This window comes from Phasianus colchicus, chromosome Z (assembly GCF_987193195.1).
Source record: "Phasianus colchicus chromosome Z, bPhaCol1.hap1.1, whole genome shotgun sequence".
Lineage (NCBI taxonomy): Eukaryota > Metazoa > Chordata > Aves > Galliformes > Phasianidae > Phasianus > Phasianus colchicus.
The window spans coordinates 52,874,319-52,899,745 of NC_143476.1; the positions used below are offsets into that span (position 1 = coordinate 52,874,319).

The following is a 25,427-nucleotide window of genomic DNA, read 5'->3' on the forward strand; positions in this document are numbered from 1 at the left end:
TTCCTTGTCTGGGTAATGGACAGACCAACCAGAAGTGAGGTCATGGTGCTCACCAAGGCTCATTAAAGATATTAAGATTGGAGGCAGTCTGAAATGTAGCAAACATGTCCTGACTGAGTTTGTCATCTTGAGGAACACACACCTGGCAAAGAATGGAGTCAAGTTCCTGAGATTCAGGAGAGTGAACTTTAGGCTGTTTAAGGAATTACTGGATGAAATCCCCTGGGAAACTGTCCTTAGGGACATAGGGATGGAACGGAGCTGTCACCCTTTTAAAGATCTTTCTGAAGCACATGAGCTCTTCATTCCCTAGTATAAGAAATCAAGCAGAGGAGGTAGAAAAACAGCATGACTGAGTGAGGACCCGGTGGTCAAGCTGAGAAGGAAAAGTACTTTTTTCCCTAACTACCTACTAAAAGTACCTTCTTTTTCAAAGAAGGAAAAGTACAGGCAGTGGAAGTAGACACGGGCTGCTTGAGAAGAATACAAGGATGGCATCCACCCAAAGCCAAGGCACAGGTGGAACAGAACTTGGTAAGGGGTGTGAAAAATAACAAAAAGGAGTTTTACAAATACATTGGTCAGGAGAGACAGGCAAAAGAGATTGTACAGTGTCCGATAAATTAGAAGGGAGTATTAAATTCAAGAGAGTCATGGAGAAGGCTATGCTACTCAACAAGATATTTGTCTCAGTCTTCATTGGCAGTAAGTCTTCCCATATCTATCATGACTCTGAATCTCTAGGTGGGACTGGAGGAAGAAAAATCTCTCCACTGTAAGTTAGGAACAGATTTACTGGTGGAACTGAATGTGTACAGATCAATGGGGCCTGATGACTTGCATCCTAGAATCTTGAAGGAACTGTCTTATGTTGTTGTCAAGCCATTCCTTGTTATTTTTGAAAAATCACTGCTGTCAAATGAAGTCCGTACTGACTTCATTGGAAGTTAATTGAGAAAGGGAAACGTAACTCCTATTTATAAGAAAAGGCAGGAAGACTGCATCCGTGGAGAAGTACAAGGCCAGAATGGATGGAGACTTGGGCAGCCTGACTTTGTGGCTGACAACCCTGTCTATGACAAAAGGTTGGAACTGGAAGATCTTTAAGGTCTCTTCCATCGCAAGCCACTCTATGGTTGAATGATAATATGATAATATGGAAGCTCAGAGTAACTTCACCTTCATGCAAACAGCCCAGCAATAGTAAAATGCAGAATGGAAGGGGCTTTCAAAACTGCCAAAGTCTACTAAGAATTTGTAGGCCTTTTTGATCAGTTTTAAATCCTGTTTCATCCATTTTTTTTGTCCAGTCTTCAGTCCTTGCTTGTTTAGGCATTTTTCAATTTTAGGTTCTGCTAAGACATGCTTAAGAATGACTACACATTTGTGAGAATAGACAAAATTGCCTCCTTCTCTCCTCCTCCCTCCCTCCCTCCCTCCCTCCCTCCCTCCCTCCCTCCCTCCCTCCCTCCCTCCCTCCTTCCTTCTTTCCTTCCTTCCTTCTTTCCTTCCTTCCTTCCTTCCTTCCTTCCTTCCTTCCTTCCTTCCTTCCTTCCTTCCTTCCTTCCTTCCTTCCTTCCTTCCTTCCTTCCTTCCTTCCTTCCTTCCTTCCTTCCTTCCTTCCTTCCAAAATGCTGCATTCAACATGTTGAATCCATTCAATATTGAGTATCCATAAATTTATTGAAGGAGAGTAGAAAAGATAATAGAATAGTAGCAGAGCATATACACAACTTCACTTTCAGTTTTTTATTAAGACAGAAGCATCCTATTTCAAGTATTTCCCAGATAGCACGTGGGCTCTTTTCAATGTAAGGCTCTGCTTTCAGGAAAATTGTTAATTATAGATCATAATAAGCTGTTAGGAGTGAAACACAGACATAATTTGAAAGTGAAATGAGGCACAGTACATAGATAAAGCAATTGTTTATTTAAGAGGTGATTAACAGTAGCAAAACAAGCAAACTGATACTTGAACCTGAAGTAAATTATACCCATTTGGAATTGTTAAACTGTTTGTGCTCTGCAACCTAATGCAAAGGTAATGTATAACAAGGTGAGTTTTATCTCCTGTGTTCTAAGGTCAATATAAGCACACAGTCTTTGAACTACTATTCTACTGACAGAAAAGCCTATCTAAAAAAGTTCCTTAGTTTCACAGAGTAAGGCAACTGTGGTTTAAATGGTTCAGTTTTAAAAAGCACTGTAATTACTGAATGAACAAAATAGTTTGCCTTGGTTAGTTATGGTTTTTCTTTCACTTTAAAGTTTATTTCCTTAGAGTTTATGTGACATTCTTGTTTGCCATGTCAGAATGTTAATTTCAGAGCAAAACACTGTGATTTTCTGCAAGGATAAATGAGACCGGAAACTTTCTGAGTTTATTTCAAGATGAAAACCATAATGGTAATGTAATCTAATTCTACATTTAAATCAGTGTTTAACTCATTGTTTTATTGGCTCTCATGGGACTGCAATTGCATTTGAAATGCAAAACTTTGCCCATACACTACAGAGATAGTTATTTTAAGAAGGGCAGGTAGGCATTAACTTCATATTTACAGAGGCACAAATCAGATCCATGTTAATGATTTGGTGAAATGTAAAATGACCCTAATATTGCTACATTCCGAGGTTTCCACTTTTCATGAAAATGGAGCACTCAGTTTAAAAAAATTTTGAATGCAGTGTTATTGTAAAAAATCTGTGCAAAATTAGTCAATCCTTAAAATGAAAATGTAAAGAGACACAGTGGAAAATAAAATTCTCTTGGATGGCGTGCTAGATCACTTGAGGAATGAGTGTGTGATACAAGACAGCTAGCGCGACTTCACCAGAGGAAGGTCATGACTAAGCAATCTGGTGGCCTTCTATGACAGGGTGACAGCACTGGTGGACAAAGCAAAGGCAAACAATATCATTTACCTGGACTTGTGCAAGGCCTTTGTCATGGTCCCCCACCACATCCTTATCTCCAAATCAGAAAGATGTGGGTTTGATGGGTGGACCACACAGTCAATAAAGAACTATTGAAAGTCCGCAGACAGAGGGTGGTGATCAATGAATAGTTCTATGTCCGGGTGGAGGCCGGTAATGAGTGGTGTTCCCCAGGGGTCTATCTTGGGACCGGTACTCCTTAACATTTTTATCAGTGACATCGATGATGGAACTGAGTGCACCTTCAGCAAGTTTGCTGTTGATATGTGTTGGTGTGGTTGACATAGTAGAAGGAAGAGATTCCATTCAGAGGGACCTCAACAGACATAAAAGGTGGGCCCAGGTGAATCTAATGAGGTTCAACACAGAAAAGTGCAAGGTTTTGTACATAAGCCAGACGCATATATGCAGAAGGATGAGCAATCCTTGAGAATAGGCCTGCAGAAAAGGACCTGAGGGTCCCGGTAGATGAAAAGCTTAATATGACCCAGCAGTGTACTTTTGCAGTTCAGAAAGCAAATGGTATCCTGGGCTTCATCAGAAGAGGGGTGGCCAGCAGGAACAGGGAGGTGATTGTCCCTCTCTACTCTACCCTCCTGAGGACCCATCTGGAGTACTGCATCCAGGTCTGGGGCCCTCAATACAAGAAAGACAGGGGGCTGTCAGAGGGGATCCAGAGGAAGGTCACAAAAATGATCAGAGGTCTGGAGCACCGCCCCTACAAAGACAGGCTGAGGAAGCTGGGCTTGTTCAGCCTGAAGAAGAGAAGGCTGCGGGGTGACCTCATTGCAGTCTTTCAGTACCTAAAGGGAGCCTACAAACAGGAGAGGAGTCAACTCTTTACAAAGGTAGGTAATGGCGGGATGAGGGGAAATGATTTTAAGTTGAAAGAGGGAAGAGGTTGGATATCAAGGGGAAGTTCTTTATCAAGAGAGTGGTGAGGTGCTGCAACAGGCTGCCCAGATAGGCTGTCAATGCCTCATCCCTGGAGATGTTCAAGGCCAGGTTGGATGGGGCCCTGGGCAGCCTGATCTAGAATTATATATATGGAGGTTGGCAGCCCTGCCTATGGCAATGGGTTTGGAGCTTGATGATCCTTGAGGTCCCTTTCAACCCAAGCAAATTCTATGATTTTATGATTTATGTGACTTTGTTTCTTCCTTAAGTGATGGTTTATTCTCCATGATACACCCACTTTCTCTCAAGTAATAAAAGGACATGCAATACTGGACCTGTTGCTCACCAATGCAAATGAACTGATTGGTGACATCAGAATTGGAGGCTGCCAGGGCTGTTGTGACCATGCTACAGTTGAGTTCATAGTCTGGAGGGATATGAAGAAGGCAAAGAGTAAAATTAGAAAGCTAAATTTTTAGGAAAAATACCTTCCAGTTCATCAGGGAGTTAGTCAACTAAACAACCTGAGAAAGTGTCCACATGGGCAAGGGAGGAGAACAGAACTGGAAGATCTTTAAGGAGGATGCATGAGCTCTCCATCCCCAGGTGGAGCCAGTCAGGAAAGGAAGACAAGAGATTGGCATGGCTGAACCAGGACCTGATGGTCAAACTGAAGAGGAAGAAGAAAATTCACAGGCAGTAGAAACAGAGACAGGTACTGTGGGAAAAATATAAGGCTATGTGTGGTTGGTGTCAGGAAAGCCAAGGCCCAGATTGAATTAAATTTGACCTAAACTTGGTCAAAGGATGCCAAAAAGAACAAAAAAGGTTTCTAAAGGTAACCTGAACCAGAAGAGGAAAGTCCAGGAGGTCATACCACCTGCAGTGAGTGACACAGACAAGCTGTGTCACAGAAAAGGAGAAGGCTGAGTCTTTTGCCTTGGTCTTCTCTGATAACTGCTAGTCACACAATCCTGAAATATTTGGTTTGGTAGGAAGGGATTGGGAAGCAATGTTCCTCCCACTGTATGCGAAGATCAGTTTTGTGACTACCTTATGAACCTGCACATCCACAAGTCCATGGGTCCCTGTGAGATGCATCCCAGAATCTTGAAGGAATTGGCTGATGTAGCTGCCAAGCCACTCTCAGTAATATTTTTTTTCAAATATCACTGATATTTGTAGTGGTAATCAGGTGAAGTCCCTGGTGACAGGGAAAAAGGCAACATCACACATTTTTAAGAAGGCTAAAAAGGATGACCCTGGGAACTACTGACCTGTCAGTCTAACCTCTGTACCAGGAAAGATAATAGAGCAGATCATCATGGTTGGTATGCTTAGGCACATGGAAGGCAGGGAGGTGATATGGGAGAACCAGCATGGCCTCACCAAGGGCAAATCCTGCTTGACCAACCTAATGGCCTTTTATGATGGTGCCACTGGATAACCGAAGAGCTATCTGGACTTCAGTAAGGCCTCTGACACAGTATCCTACTACATTGTTCAGTCCAAATTGGAAAGATATGGATTTTATGGTTGGACAGTTCAGTTTTGGGTGAGGTACTCTGCCCTCGAGTGGGTGCATTCCATACCGAAGCAGGAACTTGCCTGAGCAGGTTAAGCAGCAGCTCTTCCAGCATCTGCCGGCTGTTATTGTCCTCCGCGTGGTAGTAGCATTCTGACATCACAGGGGTGGAGCCAGCAGTGGCAGGATCACTCCCTGTGGGTATGAAACTTGCCAGTAGGGGATGGAGTGAACAGGACAGGCAAACAGAGTGAGAAGCAATGAAAGGGCGGTGCAGAAGTTTGCGTGGGCAGTTCATACAGGACGAGGGAACAGGGAGGGCAAGGAGAGCAGAGTATCTCTGTCTACTCAGGAGACCGATGTAACTACCAGCTGCTTCCCAGACAATAAATCTAGCCATGGTCTCCACCAGGTAGAAAGCTCTGGCAAGAAAGAATGTTGAGACTCAGATGGAACACCTGCCTAAAAATGTGGCAGTTCAAGTATCTGGCTGCGGTAAGTGCTTGAGCCTGTTGCTGCTGGTGAAGGGCAGCAGGGATTCCACCTGTGTGAGGTGTGAGCAGGTGGATGATCTACTCAGTGTGGTGGTGGAGCTCAAGGAGGTATCAGAAGAGTATCAGAGAGTGCAAGCAGGAGATAGATTGGGAGAGTAACTCTTCCAAACTTGCAAGGAAGACGCCAACATGATACTTCCCAAAGGGTGGAGGACTCCCTCCATGCCATTGTTGAGCAGAGGGAAGCGATTTAAGGGAAGAGGAGGAATCGAAACAGGTCCCAGCTCAGCGTCACAGGCAACCCTCATCCCAACCTACCTTGGTTCCTCAGGTGCCTCTGTGTAATAGGTCTGAGGCCCTCAAAGCTTGAGAGGTGATTGGGGATGTGGTCGGAAGTCCACCTATGAGGTTGTCTAGAACGAGGCGGTTGATTCCATACCTCAAGACCACTTCTGCCAAGGACAAAAGGGTGATTGTTGTAGGTCACTCCCTGCTGAGAGGAAAGGAGGTCCCTGTGTGTCAGCCCAGCCTGGCATGAAGGGAAGTGTTCTGTTTCCCTGGGGCCTGTGTCACGGATATTTCTAGGAAACTTCCTAGTCTGATTCACCCCTCTGGTTATTATCCTTTATTGATAGTACAGGCTGGCAGCAATGAAGTTGCTGAGAGAAGCCTGACAATTATCAGAAAGGATTTCAGGGAGATGGGGCAGCTAGTGGACAGAGCGGGTGTAGAGGTCGTATTTTCCTCTATCCTTTCAGTGGCAGGGAGGGATACTGAGAAGAGCAGGAAAACCCATGTCAAAAATATGTGGCTGAGAGACTGGTGCAATCGCAAGAATTTTGTTTGTTGTTTTTTTTTTTTTTTAAATCATGGGACAGTTTACTTGATACTGGGCCTGATGTCTGCTGATGGGTCTCACCTGCCTCAAACTGGGAAATGGACCCTAGCCCAGGACCTAGCAGGGCTTGTTCAAAGGGCTTTAAACTAGACATGAAGGAGGAAGGGGATAAAACCAGGCCTGTTAGAGATGAACAGAGGGGAACTATAATGGGATTGGGGGTGAAGCAAAGGTAGTGCATCTACAGCAATGCACACAACAAGGGAACAAACAAGAGGATCTGGAAGCCATTGTGCAATAGGCAAACTGTGACTTTGTTGCCATTCCAGAAATATGATGAGATTGCTCCCACTAAGAATGGTTTGAGATAAGCTCTTAGAAACATAGAATCATAGAATCACAAGGTTGGAAAGAACCTTCAAGATCATGTAGGTTCCCATCCTCCCAATACCACTGCTACCACAAGTTACTAAACCATATCTCATAGCTCCTCATCCAGATGCCACTTCAACACTGCCAGGGATGGTGACTCCATCACCTCCCTGGGCAGGCCATTCCAGTGCCTGACCACCCTCTGAGAGAAAAAGTTTTTCCTTATGTCTAATCTAAACCTCCTATGGTACAAGTTGTGGCTATTTCCTTGGGTCCTGTTTGTTGCCTGGGAGAAGAGGCCAAACGTCTCCTCATCACAACCTCCCTTCAGGAAGTTGTAGAGTGCAATGAGGTCTCCCCTGAGCCTCCTCTTCTCCATACTAAACAATCCGAGCTCCCTCAGCCATTCCTCATAAGACTTGTGCTCCAGATCCCTCACCAGTTTTGTTGCCCTTCTCTGGACACCTTCCAGGGCCTTTTCAGAAGGGCAAGGAAGGAGGGCTAGTGGCAAGGCTAAGAGAGTGTTTTGATGTTGTTGTGCTTGGAGCTGGGAATGAAGAGGTTGAATGTCTATGGATATGGATCAGGAGGAGGGCCAACAAGGCAGACATCCTGGTGGGGATCTGTTATAGTCCACCTAACCAGAATGAAGAGACAGATGAAGATTTTTACGAACAGCTAGTAGAAATTGTGCTATCACCAGCCCTTGCTGTCATGGGGAACTGGGACTTCACTGATTGATATATGTTGGGAATACAGTGTAGCACAGAAGAGGCAGTATAGGAGGTTTCTAGAGTGTGTGAAGATAACTTCCTGATGAAGCTGGTAAGAGAGCCTACTGAGGAAGGTACTCCACTAGACTTGCTTTTCACAAACAGGGAAGGACTGGTGGGAGATGTGATGGTTGGGAGCTATCATGGATAGAGTGATCACAGAATGGTAGAGCTATTGATTCAGATGGACTCAGGAGTGGGGGGGAGGGCGGTAGCAAAACTACTACCCTGCATTTCCAGAGGGCAGACATTGAACTGCTCAGGACACTGGTTAGGAGAGTCCTTTGGGATTCAGTCTTGAAAGGTAAGGGGGTCCAGGAAAAGTGATCGCTCCTCAAGAAGGAAGTCTTAAAGGTGCAGGAGCAAGATATCCTCCTGAGCTGCAATATGAGCTTGTGGGGACATGTGTGAGTGAACAGGGAGGTTTTCCTGAGGCTCCAGAAGAAAAAAAAGAATCTACATTCTGTTGAAGAAGGATGGGCAACTCGAGAAGAGTACAGATAAGTTGTTAGGAATGTGCAGGGAGGACATTAGAAAGGCCCAGCTTGAACTCAATTTGCTGTTGGGGTAAAGGAGAACAAAAAACTTCTTTACAAATGTGTTAACAGTAAAAGGAGAGCTCAGGAGAATCTCCCTCCTTTACTGGATGTGGTGGGGAACATGACCACTGAGAAAAAGGAAAAGGCTGAGATTCCCAATGCCTTCTTTACATCTGTCTTTACAACTCAGACCAGTAATCCTCAGGATACTGTACTCCCTGACCTGCAAGTCTCAGATGGGAAACAAAAGAAACCCCTGCTACTGAAATGGAAACAGTAGAGACCTACTACTCCACCTAGACTGCCATAAGTCCATGGGACTAGATGGGATACACCCAAAGATGCTGAGGGAGCTGGCAGAGGTGATAGCCAAGCCTTTTTCCATCATCTACCATCATTTCTGGTCAACCAGAAAGGCTTCAGAGGATTGTTGGCTTGCCAGTGCGACTCCCATCTGCAAGAAAAATCATAGGGAGGATCCAGAGAACCACAGGCCGGTCAGCCTGGCCTTGGTGCCAGGTAAGGCTATGGAGAAGATCATCTTGACAGACATCACATGGCATGTGTGGAACAACCTGGGGATCAGGCCTAGCCAGCGTGAATCCATGAAAGGCAGGTCCTGCTTGACCAACTTGATCTCCTTCTATGATTGAGTGACCTGTTTGATGGATGATAGAAAGGCTGTTGGTGTAGTCTACCTAGACTTTAGCAAAGACTTCGACACTGTTGCCCATAGTATTGTACTGGAGCAGCTGGCAGCCTGTGGCTTGGACAGGTACACTCTTTGATGAGTAAAGAACTGGCCAGATGGCCAAACCCAGAGGGTGGTGATAAATGGAGTCACATCCAGCTGGTGACTGGTCAGGAGCGGTTCTGGGGCCTGTCCTGTTCAGTGTCTTTACTGATGATCCGGATGAGGGCATTGAGTGTGGCCTCAGTAAGTTTGCAGATGACATCAATTTGGGAGGAACTGTCAATCTGCCTGGGGATAGGAAGGCCCTACAGAGCTAGCTGGACAAGCAGGATAGCTGGATTGAGGCCAATGGGATGAAGTTCAACAAGACCAAGAGCAGGTCCTGCACTTTGGCCATAACAACTCCAGGCAGTGCTATAGCAGATTGGCTGAAAGATTGTGTAGCGGAAGTGGACCTTGGGATATCGATTGACATTCAGCTGAATATGAGCCAACAGAGTGCCCAGGTGGCCAAAAAGGCCAATGGCATTCTGACTTGTATCAGAAATAGCATTGCAGCAGAAGCAGGGAAATGGTCATCCCTCTGTACTCAGCTCTTGTGAGGCTGCACCTCGAGTACTGTGTTCACTTTTGATCCCCTCACTATAAGAAAGACATTGAGGCCCTGGAGCATGTCCAGAGAAGGGCAACGAAGATGGTGAGTAGTCTAGAGAACAAGCCTTATGAGGAGCAGTTGAGAAAACTGGGAATATTTATTCTGGATAATAGGAGACTCAGAGGATACCTTATCACTCTCTACAACTACCTGAAGGGAGGTTAAGGTGAGGTGGGGGAGAGTGTCTTCTCCCATTTAACTAGCAATAGGATGAGAGGGAATGGCTTCAAATTGCACCAGGTGAGATTCAGACTAGAAGTTAGGAAATACTTATATGAGAGAGTGATCAGGCACTGGCATGCCCTACTAGTGTCCTGAGAGTAACTGTCCCTGGATTTGTTCAGGAAACATTTAGATGCAGTACTGAGGGACGTGGTTTAGAGGGAAATATTGGTTGTAGGTGGGTGGTTGGGTTGGATAATCCTAGAGGTCTTTTCCAACCTTGGTGATTCTATGATTCCATTATTCAATGGATGAAGATCTGGCTGCAGGATCAAGTCCAGAGGGTGGTGGTCAACTCTCAGTGTTTGGATAGAGATCAGTGATGAGTGGTGTCCCATGATGGTCAGTGCTGGCACCAATACTCTTTAATATCTTCATCAATTAGATTGACAGTGGGATCGAGTGCATCCTTAGCAAGTTGTGGGGAGCAGTCAACACACAAGACGGACAGGATGCCATCCAAACAGACTTAAACAGGCTTAAGAGGTACGTCCAGGTGGACCACATGAGGTTTAACAAATCCAAATGCAAGGTCTTGCTCTTCGGTTGAGGCAATCCTCATTATCAATACAGGCTGAAGGATGAAAAGATTGAGTACAGTCCTGCTGAAAAAGACCTGGGGGTACTGGTGGATGGGAAGCTGGACATGAGCCTGCAACTTGCCCTCACATCCCAGAAAGCCAACTGTATCCTGGTCTGCATCAAAAAAAGCGTGGCCAACACATGGAGGGAGGTCATTCTGACCCTCTGCTCTCTGCTGGTGAAGTCTCACCTGGAGTACTGTGTCCAGATGTGGAGGCCTCAGTACAGGAGGAGAAATAGACCTGTTGGAATATGTGCAGAGGAGGGCCACAAAAATGATCCAAGGAATGAAACACCTCTCCTGCATGGAGAGGCTGAGAGAGCTGGGGCTGTTCAGCCTGGAGAAGAGAAAGCTCTGGGGACACCTGAGAGTGTCTTTCTCTCAGCAGGCTGAGAAAGCTGGGGCTATAAGAAGGAAGGGGACAGACTGTTCAGCAAGGTCTGTTGTGACAGGGCAAGAGGAGAGAATTTCAAGCCTGAAGAGGGTAGATTTAGGCTGAATATAAGGAAAAAATGTGTTATAGTGAGGGTGATGAGGCACTGGAACAGGCTGCCCAGAGAGATGGCTGATGCCCCATCCCTGGAGAATTTCAAGGTATGGCTGGATCAGATCCTGGTGTCAAAGGTTTACGAGCTGGTTCAGCCCGGTTCCGTGACTAGCGGGGCAGAGAGATCACAGATCCGGGCCTCCGGAAAAGGGTACAGGGGACGCCAAAATAATTAAAAACAGCAGCAATGATCTGAAGAGAAACAAACAAATTTACTAAATATAGTATTGGAATGCAAGATAACACACTATAATACAATATAATTAAAATTGAAGCTAATAAATCAAATATAATGAGAGAGAGAATGTCCGAAAGGTGGATAGGCCTCACCAAAACGCTGAGGTGAGATGCGCAGTCCAGTTGAGCAGCAGGGAGAAAAAGGGAGGAGAGCCGATGAAGAGCAGGCAAAGAAGAGCGCATCAGGTGACCTTACCAGGAGTTATATCTCGAGATTCTCTGTGACTGCAAAGTCCCCTGGGGAATGTAGTTCTTCTTCTCTTCCAGACAGGTACCCAGAGCTTGAGCATTTACAGTTAAACTCCCAGTGCCCCACATGATGTTATGATGTGGAATACCAAAAACGAAAAATCGCAAAACCATGACATCCTGGGCAACCTGATTTAGTTGTGAATGTCTCTGTTAACTGCAGGGGAGGTGGACTAGATGACCTTTAAGGGTCCCTTTCAACTCTAAGGATTCTATGATTCCATGACTCTATCTTTGTAGGGAAGTATGTCCTGGAAATTCTTTTTCCCTTGATCTTTGAAAATAAATCAAAGCAATACTTATTCAATTCAATACTTATTCTTTTTCAACATTTTCTGCACAATGTTACTTTAATTTTAAAAAGAAGATGTTGTTATTGAATATCTATTTATTAAAAGATAATTAGATTTATTCTAAAAAAGGCATGTATTAATGCAACTTGAAACTCTGACTAAAAACCTACATCTTTACTGTCTTAGAGCAGCCAGATCTGTAAGCACATTATGTCTTCTTGTTATGCTTGCATCTGTGATCCTGGAGTGTTAGCATAGGTGACATTTCTCCTTACATTGCAGAAACAAGTTAAGCTTAAGCTGTTAATAAAACCTATCTGGTTCCTGTGAATTTTTCACTTGCACCCAAGAGGGTGAATGTAGTGTATTGTGGTGAACTGCACTAGGCAGGTAGAGAAAAGCAAATAAGGCAATTGTCAGCTAATAGCAAAATAATTACTTGTACGATATAGCTCAAAGGAAGGTAGGAAGAAACTAGGGAGCAAGAATTACTGTATGATTATTAGACAGATATGTCAGTGTAACATGTACAAGAAATTGTTTTGATCAGTATTGATTAGTGTCATGCGGTTATCCTTAGATATAAGCCTGTGACAAGGGGGCACAGACCCTGGGAAAAAGAAAAGAAAAAACAAACAAACAAGGAAGGTGTACATGACTGATCACTAGGGACAATTCCTCCTGCATGCCATCCTGGTTCTTCTCCATTCTATCTAGTCTTTCTGCCATTTGGCAGATGGCTGATATGGAAGCATGGATGGCAGTAATCTTTGTTCCAATCTTTGAAGAATCAGTTCAAAAACTGGGGGTCTTCTGCCTAGGTCTTCATATCTATCGGTTGTTGCTAACAGTTAACTGGCGTACCCTTCTGGTGCTGTTCTCGTGAGCTTTCGCCATATTTCGGGTCTACTCACCGCTCTCTCGGGATCATGGTCCTGTTGTGGATCATTAGAAACAAACTCAGGATCATACAGCATTTCAACTATGGCTCTTTCTCTCAAATACTGGATACCTTTCTCAACAGTATTCCACTTTTTCATCCCAGGCTCCAGATCATCTCTGAAGGGATGTCTTTCCTTCACAGTTAATAACATTCATTCCAAGAGGGTGGCGACTCTGTCCAGATATCCATTAATCTCTCTGTCAATAGCTGAGTCTCGGGTGATGTTTTCTAGTTGGCAGGCTTCATTTAGGGACATGCTCCCAGCCCCGTTGTCCCAACACCAAAGCAACCAGGCAACAACAGTTTCACTGTTGGGTGTTGCGTAGACTCTTTTTTATGCCTTGGATTTCAGTCATTTTCAGGGATCAAGAAATAGTGGTAACAGTGACTCCCTCCTTATCACTCTCCTCTCCATGTCTCTTACTTTTCTTGGTTGCCTTTCTCAGAGGTGGTGGTTTTCAGGAGGCCACCTCGCCTAGATCCTCCTCTATTTCCTCCACTTCTTTCTGTTCTAGACAGGAGGACACCCGTTTCCATTTCTGGCCTTCCACAGGGGCAACTGACATTGATACTGGTGCCTCCAACTGATCAAGATTGACTTGGAGGTTTCCCCTTTTGCTTCAGATCTCGGTTTGGAAACTCTCTCACTCTCTGCCTCCAGAATAGTATTATACAGAGCTTGGTAAGCACAAGCCAAGCCCCACATAAGCTGTTCCTCCTCAGATCTTTCTGAACTGCACCATCCCTTACCCAAATGCTCGCTCAGGGTTCCTCAGAGTCCCACAGGTGTACAAGAGTAAAATCCCATGACACCGGAGGACCCACGCTTCTGATCGCTTTCCTAAACCTCTCCATATTCCCTGCCACTCCATATTCTCTGGTTTCGGGGAAAGCTTCCTCCACATAATATAAAATCCTAATCCTACAGAGAATACATTCAGAGAGACTGATAGCACAGTACCTAAGCTGGCAACCTGAACATGCATAAGGAACTGGGAAGAGCACCTGGAAACCTGTCCAAACATCATATTGTCTGTTAAATTAGCCAGGTTGTATAGGAACCAGGCAGGTATCTCTATCAGTGCCCTTAACTGACTGTAAATATGTGCAACTTTGAAACAGAATATGAGGAGCTTAAAAAGGAACCAATATGTTCCAAGGAACATAAGGGTCCTTAGTTCCCTCTTAAGATGAAATAAAAACATATAGTTTCCCGCATTTTCCACCAATAATTGTCATGGGGTTATTCCTAGATATAAGTCCATGACAGGAGAGGCACAGGCCCCGAAAAAGAAAAAAAAAACAAGGAAGGGGTACTAACGATTTGCCACGACCCAGCCAGCCCCGGGCTACATGTGCTCTGGGAGAGGGGGAAGGGCAGAGAGCTAGCAGATAGTTTTAACGAAGAGAAAATACAGTAGCAGCAATCTGAGGAGCAATAATCTGAGGTTATTTACTGAATTTAACTAAATCAAACAAAACGAGAAAGATAAGAGTATCCAAAATGCAAGTCAAACCACGGTAGCATGAGAGAAAGCATGCGCTTTTCTCCACAGCAAGCTGAGATGGCTAAGTCAGGGCCAGAGAGAGAGAGGTGGATGCTCGGGCCCTGTCCAGAGCTCCACCCCACTTCCCCTTCTCACCAAGTCTTCCGGGGATGCTATCCCTTCCCTCCCATCAGGATACTTGAAGTGCTCATAAAAGGCAGTAAACAGGACCAGAACATTCATTAACTCGTTAACTCCCACTGGTTCACATGATGTTCTGATGTGGAATGCTGACAACAAAAAATCACAAAATCACAACAATTAATTTTTTTTTTTTTTTTTTTTTTTTTTTTTTTTTTTTGGCTGAGTACTGAGTGAAAGCATAGGAAGGCAATCAAAAAAATTGAGACTTAATTTGTCATGAAAATGTGGTGTTGAAAATATTTTCCATGAGTTGAATAAATAGAGCTTTGCTGTAGAATTGTGATAAAAGTGCTGAAAGTAGCTGAATAAGTCACTGAGAAACCTAACACAACATGACATAAAAGCTGAAACAGAGACTACATACAAGGTATGTGTTTATTTTTACTTTTGGATTCACTGAGTGTGATATTAACTGAACTTCTCTTTATGGGCCTAAGATACAACATTTTTGTGAATGCTGAATTTTTTATTAAAAATGAAATTATTCAGATTTAAAATAAAGGTCCCTTTTTCAGAATCTCACTTTACAGACTGCAAGAATGTAGGTATTTTGAGTCTCTTCATGAAATCACAATATTGTGAATCATCAGGTGAATTTGAGCAGGTCTTTCTGTTGCAGGAGAAATTTGAACTCTTATCTTCATAACATATTGATCTTACTAATATATTTCAGAGTTGAAATGTGCTTGCTGACTGAAGATTATTGTTAGAGAAACATAATGGTTGTTCCCTGTTGTAATAATCATTCATTACAGTGTTTCAGTATTTCCCAAATTCATTTCTAAGAACATTAAGAATGTTGTTGTTGTTGTTGTTGTTGTTTTTTTTTTTTTTTTTTTTGCTGTAGTAAACCTGGGAATAGAACAAGTCTTAAAATGTTTATACAACCAGTTTTTGTTCTAATGCAGTGACACTTTTTGAATATTTTATTTAATCTGACAAATGTGAAAGGAAGCGTCTTATGGTGAGAAAATCCATTCCAGTTTAATAAAAATCCGGAGGTATCCACAATCTCTTGGTGTTGGGAAAATTTCCAGCTGAATGTAGATAAATCAGCAAGTTGGAACAAAATCTGTACTGCTTGATATTGTTAAACTTCTGTATTAGTATTACAGAGAAAAAGAATGCTTTGTTGTTGTTTTAAATATAGTACATATTAATTGGAATTGCAGGGGAGAAACTGCAGGCCTTTTATGTACTTATTATGTTTAATGTATTCTGATATTTTGCCAACTGTATCTGGTCTGCATCAAAAGAAGCAAGGCCAGCATGTGGAGGGAGGTCATTCTGACCCTCTGCTCTGCTTCAGTGTGGCCTCGCCTGAAGTACTGTGTCCAGATGTGGAGGCCTCAGTACAGGAGAGAAATAGACCTGTTGGAATATGTGCAGAGGAGGGCCACAAGGAATCCAAGGAATGAAACACCTCTCCTGCATGGAGAGGCTGAGAGAGCTGGGGCTGTTCAGCCTGGAGAAGAGAAAGCTCTGGGGACACCTGAGAGTGTCTTTCATTATCTGACAGGGGGCTATAACAAGGAAGGGGTCAGACTGTTCAGCAAGGTCTGTTGTGACAGGGCAAGAGGAAAGAATTTCAAGCCTAAAGAGGGTAGATTTAGGCTGAATATAAGGAAAAAATGTGTTATAGTGAGGGTGATGAGGCACTGGAACAGGCTGCCCAGAGAGATGGCTGATGGCCCATCCCTGGAGAATTTCAAGGTAAGGCTGGACAGGGCTCTGAGCAACCTAATTGAGCTGTAGGTTTCCCTGTTAATTGCAGGGGAGGTGGACTAGATGACCTTTAAGAGTCTCTTCCAACTCAAATGATTCTCTGGTTCTACGGTTCCATAATATCTTTTTATCTAGTTTGTATGCTTTCTTCCCTCTCTTACTCTTAATAAGCTTCTCAGTATCCAACTTTCATGGACTTCCAAGGTTCATTTGAGACAACAAAATCATTATAAGAGATCTACCAAACTATCCTGTGGTTTCTTACCATTTATCTCCTGACCTTCTGTGCCTGATAAACAATGCAAGGCTGTCCAAATTTTCTGTCTTTGTGGCTGTATCTCTCTCCCAGGGCAGATGCATAGAGACATAACAACTTGTCTTCATTAGAACTCTGACTCATAACACAATTGTTTAAGGAAGTGAAACACAGTCCTTGAACAGAACTGCTTCTAAAATACATCCCAGCATGTGCTTAACACCATAGTAAATGGTTCACTAGAGAAGATGTCTGTTTCCACAAGCAGATGAAGGACTGCTATAGACACGGAAAGATTTGGGGATTTTTTATGCACCCAGTTTCCATTGGTTTTGGGGATGGGAAAATTTTGCTATTAAAGAAAGTAAGGAGACAATAGCTTAAATTAATGATGATGATTTTAACCTTATATATGTATATATATTTCTGTAATGATTGCCATTCTGATACTTTCTTGGAAATTAAAATTGCCAAAATGTATTTTTAACTAAATTATGATGGTTTTGTTGTTTTTTTTTTGTTGTTGTTGTTGTTTTTTTTGTTACATAGAATGTCTTGGGTTGAAAGTGGCTTTAAAGATCACCGGTTCCAAGCCCCATGCTGTGGGCAGAGTTGCCAACCACTATATCAGGCACTAGATCATTTTCCCAGGGCTCTGTCCAACCTGGCCTTTGACACCTACAGGGATGGATCATCCATGACTAGATTTGAATTCAGCTGTCTAACATGAAAAGCCAGTTCAGACATTCAACCTCCTTACATCATAAAAATTAGTTATTCTGTGTGTCTGTGGATTAAATTAAATGCTCCAAAGATTTTTCTTAAATTGAACTTTAGCCCACTGCTGATGCTTTTCACAGAGGGGACTTCCCTTAATGAGAAAACTAAAAGATCAAACAAACAAACAAAAACATAAACAAAACAGGAAAAAGAAATATATTTTTCTCTTCAATACAAATATTCAAGAGACGTTCAAGAAATTCAAGAGACATTTCTCCATGATGATGTTGAAAGGATGGTTTACTCTAAGAGGAATGAGTGGAAAATCAACCAAAGAAACTCTCAGTTCTTCAAACTGTAGTTCACTAGTGGTGGAAATGTTGCAGAAATACATCAGTGAGGAGAAATTCTAGCATAAACTAGAAGTTTTTGTGTTATTTCTTTCATTTTTTTTGCATTACTGTCAAATACTTCTTTCTCAGGTAAAAATGTGCGTTTCCTTTTATACTGAATACAAAACTGCTGTGGTTAAGCTAAATTTTACCATGTGTTTTTCATCCCTGCTCCTACAGCTTCTATAATTATTTACTTTTCATCCTTATTTGATAAAGTGAGCTGGAACGTGCACAACCAACATATGTTTAACGTATGGTTAACTTTGAGTTTGTTGTAGATGGAAAGATATACACTCCAAATAGACTGTGTAAGGGATCTTCAGAGAAGAATGTAGGAATTAGAGACTCAAAATTTCATTGAAAATCAGTGGAAATGGACACTTCATTCCCACTGAAAACCAATCTACATGTAATTGAGTTTAAAAAGTTAAATAGTGGGAGAAGAAATACCAAACACCCTTCAATACTGTTCATCTTACTGTCAACTCTGTCATCTTTTCACTAATCTGTTTTGTTATTACAAAATATTCACTATTTATTGCATTAATATGAATATGTATCTTTCTACAGATCTCGGAACCTGTGCAGCAGAACTGGCTCAGCTGTACACTCAAAAAAATAAAAGTCCTGTGTCTGTTTTGTTTTGAATAGAACTATATACTGTCAATTCACTTTCTTCTCTCTAGTGGCAGTTCAGGGATATGGCCAGTTCTTGCTTTGTCATAAGATGGTGATAGTTCAATGTTTATTTGAAATACTTGTTCTGAGTACAGATATCAAATAGAATTACATAAAGAGTACATTTTTCTTTCAGAGTTCAAGGAAACATAAGGTTTATTCATTCCTAATTAAAGAAAAATTTGAAATTTGACCTTGGTCCACCCTAAAGATTCAAAACAAAAAGTAAATAAAAAGAAGCATTATTTTCTTCCTTTGCTTTCATACTTCTTTAAAGTTTATGATATTTAAGCTAGCTTTAATTTTTTCTAGCTTGCTAATTTATGCTTTTTGACACACTGGGCAGTGATGAAGCCTAATTATGAGGTTGCGTTTACGTGAATTGATTTGCCCTTGCAGGTACATAGTTGTCTGTTTTTGCCTGAAACGCTCCACTCTGCCAATTGTCAAGGAGTTGAAAAGAACTGAGATCAATTATTCGTTTATATATATTCTTTCAGTTTCTCCTTCTGTCTGTCTAAACAGTCCTAACTCTGTTGGGTTGTGCAGAAAGAACAGAAAGATACATCTTCATTCTATTCTAAAACCACGCTATGGTAATATGACAGTAAAAGAAGAATGCCTTGAAGACATGATGCAAGTAGAAAGCAAACTGTATTTTTATAATAATGTAAGTAAAAATTTGAAAGAAGCTGCAGTGATGTTATCTCGTTTTCAAAAATATCTTTTCAGTGAATGAAGAACTTGCACTTCTTGACTTTCAAATATTCAAGAAGACACTTTTTCCATTTGAAAACAGGAAGTACATATGGTCATTATTATTTTTCTACAGAAAGATAGTAGGAGAAAAGTCAGAAGATATTTTTAATTTTATGCACATATAAATAGTAAAACAAAGTTTGGATTTTTAAATACTATTTTAAGTATAAAAAAATTACTGTCATTAATTGTATGTAAAATTAATGTCAGTATTACTTGCTGTGATCTACACAGTGCATGATAATAACAAGAGCATATTCCAAGAGCATATTCTTGGGGAAATCTTATTTCTTGTTTCCTGTTATCTTATATGAAGTGCTGGGAACTGATTTGAAGATATGCAGCAATTGAATAAGCCCAGAGCTTAATTTTCAATTATTATTATTATTATTATTGATATATCATAGTTTATTTTTTGTAAATCAGTCATTTAGAAGCCCTAAAGCATCTTGCTATATGCCATTTTGTTCTAATTAAGTGCAAGACTTGAATATGAGGTTGGTGCAGACTTCTGGTTTCTGAACTGGAACAGGAAACATGAATGTTAAAGAGGTGATTGTTTCCAGTCAAAGAAGGCTTGCATCCTTTGCTATTTCCCATAGTTGATGACTTTAAAGTCTGCTATTGACACTGAGCCAACAGTTCTCTCTTGTTCCTTATCAAAGCAAAGACTGTGGAAAAGGGTCAGAAAGATGCATGTTGGTTTCTAAATGGAGAAACCTTTTTGGCAGTGAGCACAGTCATAAAAATAGCTGGAACTGAGGAGAGAACAGAGACAAAGGCAGGAACAAAAGGTAAAAGGAACACCAGAGTTTAAACTGCATGTACTCAGAACCTGGATATATCCTTGTTTCTGATTTTCTACCAAACATCTTTTTGCTACTGGCATATTTTTGCAATGTTTTGGTTTCTTTCTTGGTCAGAGCAAGCCATTAGATAAATGTAGTTCTCATGAAAATACTTATAGGCACACACACTATTACAAAGAAACCAAACCAAACCCAAACCAAACCAAAACAATAACAACAAAAAAGCAATGCCTATTTAATTGCATGTTTGAACTAACGAATTTTCCAAATAATTTTCAATAAAATTTGGTGTAGGCTCCAGTATAAGTATATTCTATTTAACGTGGGCAAGGTCAGGACATTTGCAGTGAGCTTAAGCTTTGTGTATCAAGTGTTCTTTCACCAATAGTTTGTGAAATACAAACATGCATAGTCCAAGTGGCAAAACCAGTGGGAGATTTCTGTCCTGCATTCCTCAGCCTTGAGATTCTCCAAGTTAAAATGATACAAAAGGTATGTGAGCTCTAGCTGGAGATCAGATCAGTTCCAACCAAGAGTGCAGCAACAATTGGTTGAACAGCTTTTGCAGAGTTTTATCTTGGAAGAACAAGTAGTCAGTTGTTTCACTGACTGGAGTTCTCACATCTCTTTGTTATGATTTCATCCTCCTACCCAATGGTAATGGTATCTGATGTGAAAGTGTAGGTTATTGTGCTTCTAGAAAACAAGCATGTGAGATGCAGCACTCACAAGTTTGCCTTCTTTTGAATAACTAGAAAACGTTTCATGAATGCTTGCATTTTGGGCCATCATCTAAAACTGGAACAACAAAAATCTCCTTGCAGTATAGTTTTGTTTACTCAAGCACTGTATGGTATGTTAGCACTGTTTTAAAAAAATACTTGTGTTATGATTTTGGCTGGGATAGATTAATTTCTTTGTAGAGGCTTCCATGATGCTGTGTTTTGGATTTTTAGTGAAAACAGTGTTGATAACACAGCAGTGTTTTAGTTGTTGCTGAGCACTGTTTACACAAAGCCAAGCTACACAAAATGCTGTGCCAGTGAGGAGGCTAGGGATGCACAAGAAAGAGGACAGAACCAGCACAGCTGACCCAACTTATCCAGGGGATATTCATACCTTCATACTCAGCAATAAAATCTTGGGTAAAGGAGGAAGGCGGGGATATTTGGTGTTGTGGCATTTGTCTTCCCAATAAGCCTTTACGTATGACAAATCCTGCTTTCTCAGAAGTGGCTGAACATCTGTCTGCTGATGGGAGACAGTGAATGAATCTCCTCTTTTGCTTTGCTTGTGCATCCAGCTTTTGTTTTATCCTATAGAGTCTCTCAACTCATGTGTTCTCACACTTTTACCTTTCTGATTCTCAGCCCAATACCGCATTGTGGGGAGTGACTGTGACTGAACTGCCTACTAGATTTAAACCACAACTTGTCAACCCACAAGTTTAGTGACAAAAAATTGCCATGGAAAGTGGTTGCATGTTCTGATCATTTATGGGCTCTGTTGGCTTACTACTAGTACTTTGAATCAATTTTACATGCTTCTATTGCAAAGAAAAATAACGATTCTTACGTTCTTAAGCAAAATCAGCTGTTGTAGAGAGGACTGGTTTTTTTACCATCTTGAACCAAATCCTACTGCAGTGTTTTAATCTATACCATACTTCAAATTTCTTTTTCTGAAATAGAAACTCATGCATTGCTATTATGAATTACATGTAAAAAAGTCTAAGATTTAGCCTCTTTAGTTCTATTTTTTTTGAAACCTATTTAAAAGGAATTTTTAAAAAGTAAGGTTTTTCTTCTCCGGTTTTTACTTACTTACAATAAAATAAAACCTGAGATGAATATTGATAACATTTCATGTTGACTTATCTGTTTTCAAGCAAACCAGGCATATACCATCAAAGCAGCTCACTAAACTGATGTCTGCCTATGGGGCACCTCAAGTCATTGAGAGTGACCAAGGGATTCATTTTACTGGCACAATGATACAGAAGACAGTATGCTGGACAGAAGAAAATGACATCGAATGGCGATTCCACCTGCCATATAATCCAATGGGGGTAGGCCTCATTGAACATTATAACAGTATTCTTAAGGCAGCCCTGAAGACAGACTCCCAGTCCCTGCAGGGGTGAATAAAAAGTCTCTATGAAACCTTGTGGGATCTGAATGAAAGACCCCGAGATGGCATACCCAGTGCCCTGAGAACGTTGCAGACAACATGGGCTACCCTCCTTAGGATCCAAATTACGGGTACTGATAATCAGGTAAGACCCCAGATTGGTAATGAAAATAATCTTCTGCTCCCTGCCCCTGAGAATTTAGATCCAGGTACCCATAGAATAAAATGGCCTTGGAAGGTGCAGGTAGGACTGAAGTGGTGTGGCCTACTTGCACCCTGGGGGAGATTATTGGATATGGGAGGCTTGGTAGTCCCTCCAGCAATAGGTACATGGCCTACTGATTATTGTGGTCAACACTCCAATCTTCATTGCTAAAGAGACCCCCATCATGTCCCTATGGCAGATCAGTACACTTTCTTTGGTGCCTGATATTATTATGCAGCCGCAGACATCCACCCAGGTGTGGTACAGGCAGACCTGGACATGCCCCAGTATAAGCCGACGTTGACCCAGATTAGACCCAGGATAGAAATGCAGCCTGTGTCCTGCCCTGGAAAGCAGACCTTCCCCTCCTGGTACCTTTGAAACATCTGTATTAGTTCCTTGAGCTTTCAGGATCACCGGAAGGAACAAAATGTCATCAAAGCGTTCCAGTGTTACTGTCAGATCATATGCAACACCCGGTGATGGTCTACATGGGATTAATGGAACATAGGACGAACCTGCACCTCACGACCACATGCCTCCAGTAACATCATTGAGTACTAGCCCATAAAAGAATATGAACATCCACTGATTGTCACTCATCTTGAATTGTACCAACATGTGTTGAGATGAAAATTGTATAAGAATTGCAATATATCAGATCTCTGTATTAGGTAAAGCTTACCCTTTAGTCAACCTGATCATTGGTTCACACCGTGAAGGGGTAGAGTGTATGGGAACTGCTGAATCATGGCCTGAACCTCTGATTGATCACCTGAGGTGAGATATGAGTCAGCCACAGGAGCATAGGTGAAGGCAATTCACCTGTGCTGCCGGAAGGGGTGGAGCCTGGCTTCACCTCTCCTAGACCCATCTAAGAGCTGACTACCAGTGGGGAAGGATCTCTTCTGGAGATCCACTCTGCTGGAGTTTCACAAGTGAGCCTAGGATATGGGTAAGTGTCCTATCTTTTCAGCTTCAGTGTAATAACTTTGTAGACAAGCTCCCTGGTATACTATAACATCTGTATATTCATTGATTGTATGACATATATATATACATGGAATCACCAATTGCAATCCCCCAGTATCAAATTCCCTCGTGGTACTCACTGGATGTCCTCATTTTCCTCCATCACCCACCAAATGCACCCAGGTCCCTGTGCAAAAACAGTTCAACTGAGAGGTTTGCCTTTTCTAGAAGCTGGAAGGACCTAAACTGCTTTTCCCAACGTGCTTTTTACATGTACCACAGGGACCTTATCTCCCTCTTCAGTCTGTAGGGACCTGGACTGCATAGGACCATCTTTACTGACCAATTGTCTAGTGCTGACCAAACAGGTGACTTTTGCCGAATGCTTCTCCCAGTGCTTAAACATTCCACTGATTGCTTTCAACATGGTTTTTAACAGCCCATTATAGCATTCGGTCTTACCAGAGGCTGGTGCATGATAGGGGAGATGATAAATCCACTTGATGCCATGTTCTCTGGCCCAAGTATCCACAAGTGAATTTTTGAAATGAGTCCCATTATCTGACTCAGTTCTTTCTGAAGTGCCATGTCACCACAGGACTTGTTTCTCGAGACCCAATATGGTGGTAGCATGCTGTATTGCATATGTTTCAAGTCACGAGTGGTTGCCTTCACCATGGTAAGCACATAACACTTACCACTGCAAGATCGTGGCAAGGTGATATTATCAACCTGCCATGCCTCCCCATATTTATAAGTTTGCCATCACTGAACGGTGAGAAGGGTCCCGCAAGTGAAGGTAAAAAGGCAAGAAGGCTTCACAGTGACTGAGAATAAGGGAGGTGAAGGGGAATAGTTAGAGACAGTTTATAGAAGCAGGAATGCTTGTTAGAAAATAAGAGATGGCAGGCACTGGGTCTGGGATTGTAAGAGGGATGAAGGCCATAAAGGGTTTGAGAACAGCCCAAGGACATTTGGCAGGGAGGTGATTAGATGTCCACAGGGCAAGAAGAAACCAGTTTGGGGGGACGCCCCTCCGAAAGGTCAGAAGTTTACAGCGAGTAAGGTCAGAAGCCTTCGTGAGGAAGACAAATCTTCATCCCATGATCCACTATGCAAGCACAAGAGGGGAAGGTCTGCATGCTAACGAACTCTCGGGGCTGTAATGAATATGTATCCAAATTCCAGGAAAACTATTGATTAGGTAATAGTTTGGCCTGTATCTGTAGCACAATTTTTCCAGATGGTGTGCAAGTTAGGTGGATCTATCCCCCTTGCACTCAGTGTCTGCGCAGCACTGAATAAACCATATCTGCTTTGTAATCTTACTTGGGTTACAGAGCTTGATTCCACATGTCATCACCCTACCCCACAGAGAGGTTTCAACCTCTTGGCTTGTTTAATTGTGGCGCATGTGTCACAGTCATGAATAACTTGTGCAATAGTGTCCATAGTTAAGTCCAGTCCTTGGTCTCTAGCCCACTTATATGTCGCATCTCTTCCTTGATGGCCTGAGGTCTCATGGGCCCACCAAATTAGAAATAACTCTCCCTTTTTCTGCCAGTCCAGGTCTATTTGAGCCACCTCAATTCTGGCAACTCTACCATCTACCTGATGGTTATTTTGCTGTTCTTCAGTAGCCCTAACCTTGGGGACACGAGCATCTCTGTGAGGCACCTTTATAACCATACTCTTTGTTTGGGCAGCAATGTTTCTCCACAGTTCAGCAGCCCAAACCTTTCCTTTGCCAGTTGTTCCCAGTGCTGTAACCACCCTCATAAGTCATGTGCCACCATCCATGAGTCAGTATAAAGATAAAGTATTGGCCACCTCTCCCGTTCAGCAACATCTAAGGCTAGCTGGACAGCCTTTACTTCTGTGAACTGACTTGATTATCCTTTTCCTTTGGTGGCCTCTGCAATTTGTCATGTGGGGCTCCACACAGCAGATTTCCATCTGTGATGCTTCCCCACCATGTGATACAATCCGTCCAAGAACAGGGTAAATTTATTTTCATTTTTCTGGTAGTTTATTGTATGGTGGGGCTTCTTTAGCATGTGACACTTCTGCCAGTGATGTGCTGAACTTTTTGCCTTCAGGCCAGTCCATGATCACCTCTAAGATTCCTGGACAGCTGAGGCTTCCCATCCGTGCTTGTTGTGTAATCAGCACAATTCACTACTCCAAGTAGCATGATGGGTAGAGGGAACCTTTCCTTTAAACATCCAGTTCAGCACTGGCAGTTGAGCTGCCAGAAGGAGCTGTGTTTCAGTAACAACTACTTCAGAA

At 42.3% G+C, this 25,427-nt stretch overlaps 1 protein-coding gene across 5 annotated transcripts; it reads left to right on the forward strand.

Moving 5' to 3' along the window:
* Positions 1-1,838: 1,838 nt before the first annotated feature.
* Positions 1,839-18,238, forward strand: LOC116234661 (uncharacterized). Of its 5 annotated transcripts, none has more exons than XM_090131930.1 (4): positions 5,521-5,560; positions 5,772-5,854; positions 10,332-10,432; positions 10,520-11,812. In XM_090131930.1, the coding sequence occupies exons 2-4, from the start codon at positions 5,795-5,797 to the stop codon at positions 10,920-10,922; spliced, it is 564 nt and encodes a 187-aa protein (XP_089988056.1). In that variant the 5' UTR covers positions 5,521-5,560; positions 5,772-5,794; the 3' UTR covers positions 10,923-11,812. The 5 variants fall into 5 exon arrangements, 2 of the variants coding, with proteins under 2 accessions (XP_089988056.1, XP_089988057.1); XM_090131931.1 differs by having other exon boundaries at positions 5,530-5,609; XR_016461978.1 differs by lacking the exons at positions 5,521-5,560; positions 5,772-5,854; positions 10,520-11,812 and adding exons at positions 1,839-4,549; positions 18,156-18,238.
* The last annotated feature ends 7,189 nt before the right edge of the window (positions 18,239-25,427 follow it).

Coding starts and splice junctions, on each gene's coding strand:
- LOC116234661 (XM_090131930.1), top strand. CDS start 5,795: ATGTTGAGACTCAGATGGAACACCTGCCTAAAAATGTGGCAGTTCAAG. Junction 5,855..10,331: donor AGTTCAAGTATCTGGCTGCG/GTAAGTGCTTGA, acceptor TTCATCAATTAG/ATTGACAGTGGGATCGAGTG. Junction 10,433..10,519: donor GACTTAAACAGGCTTAAGAG/GTACGTCCAGGT, acceptor TTATCAATACAG/GCTGAAGGATGAAAAGATTG.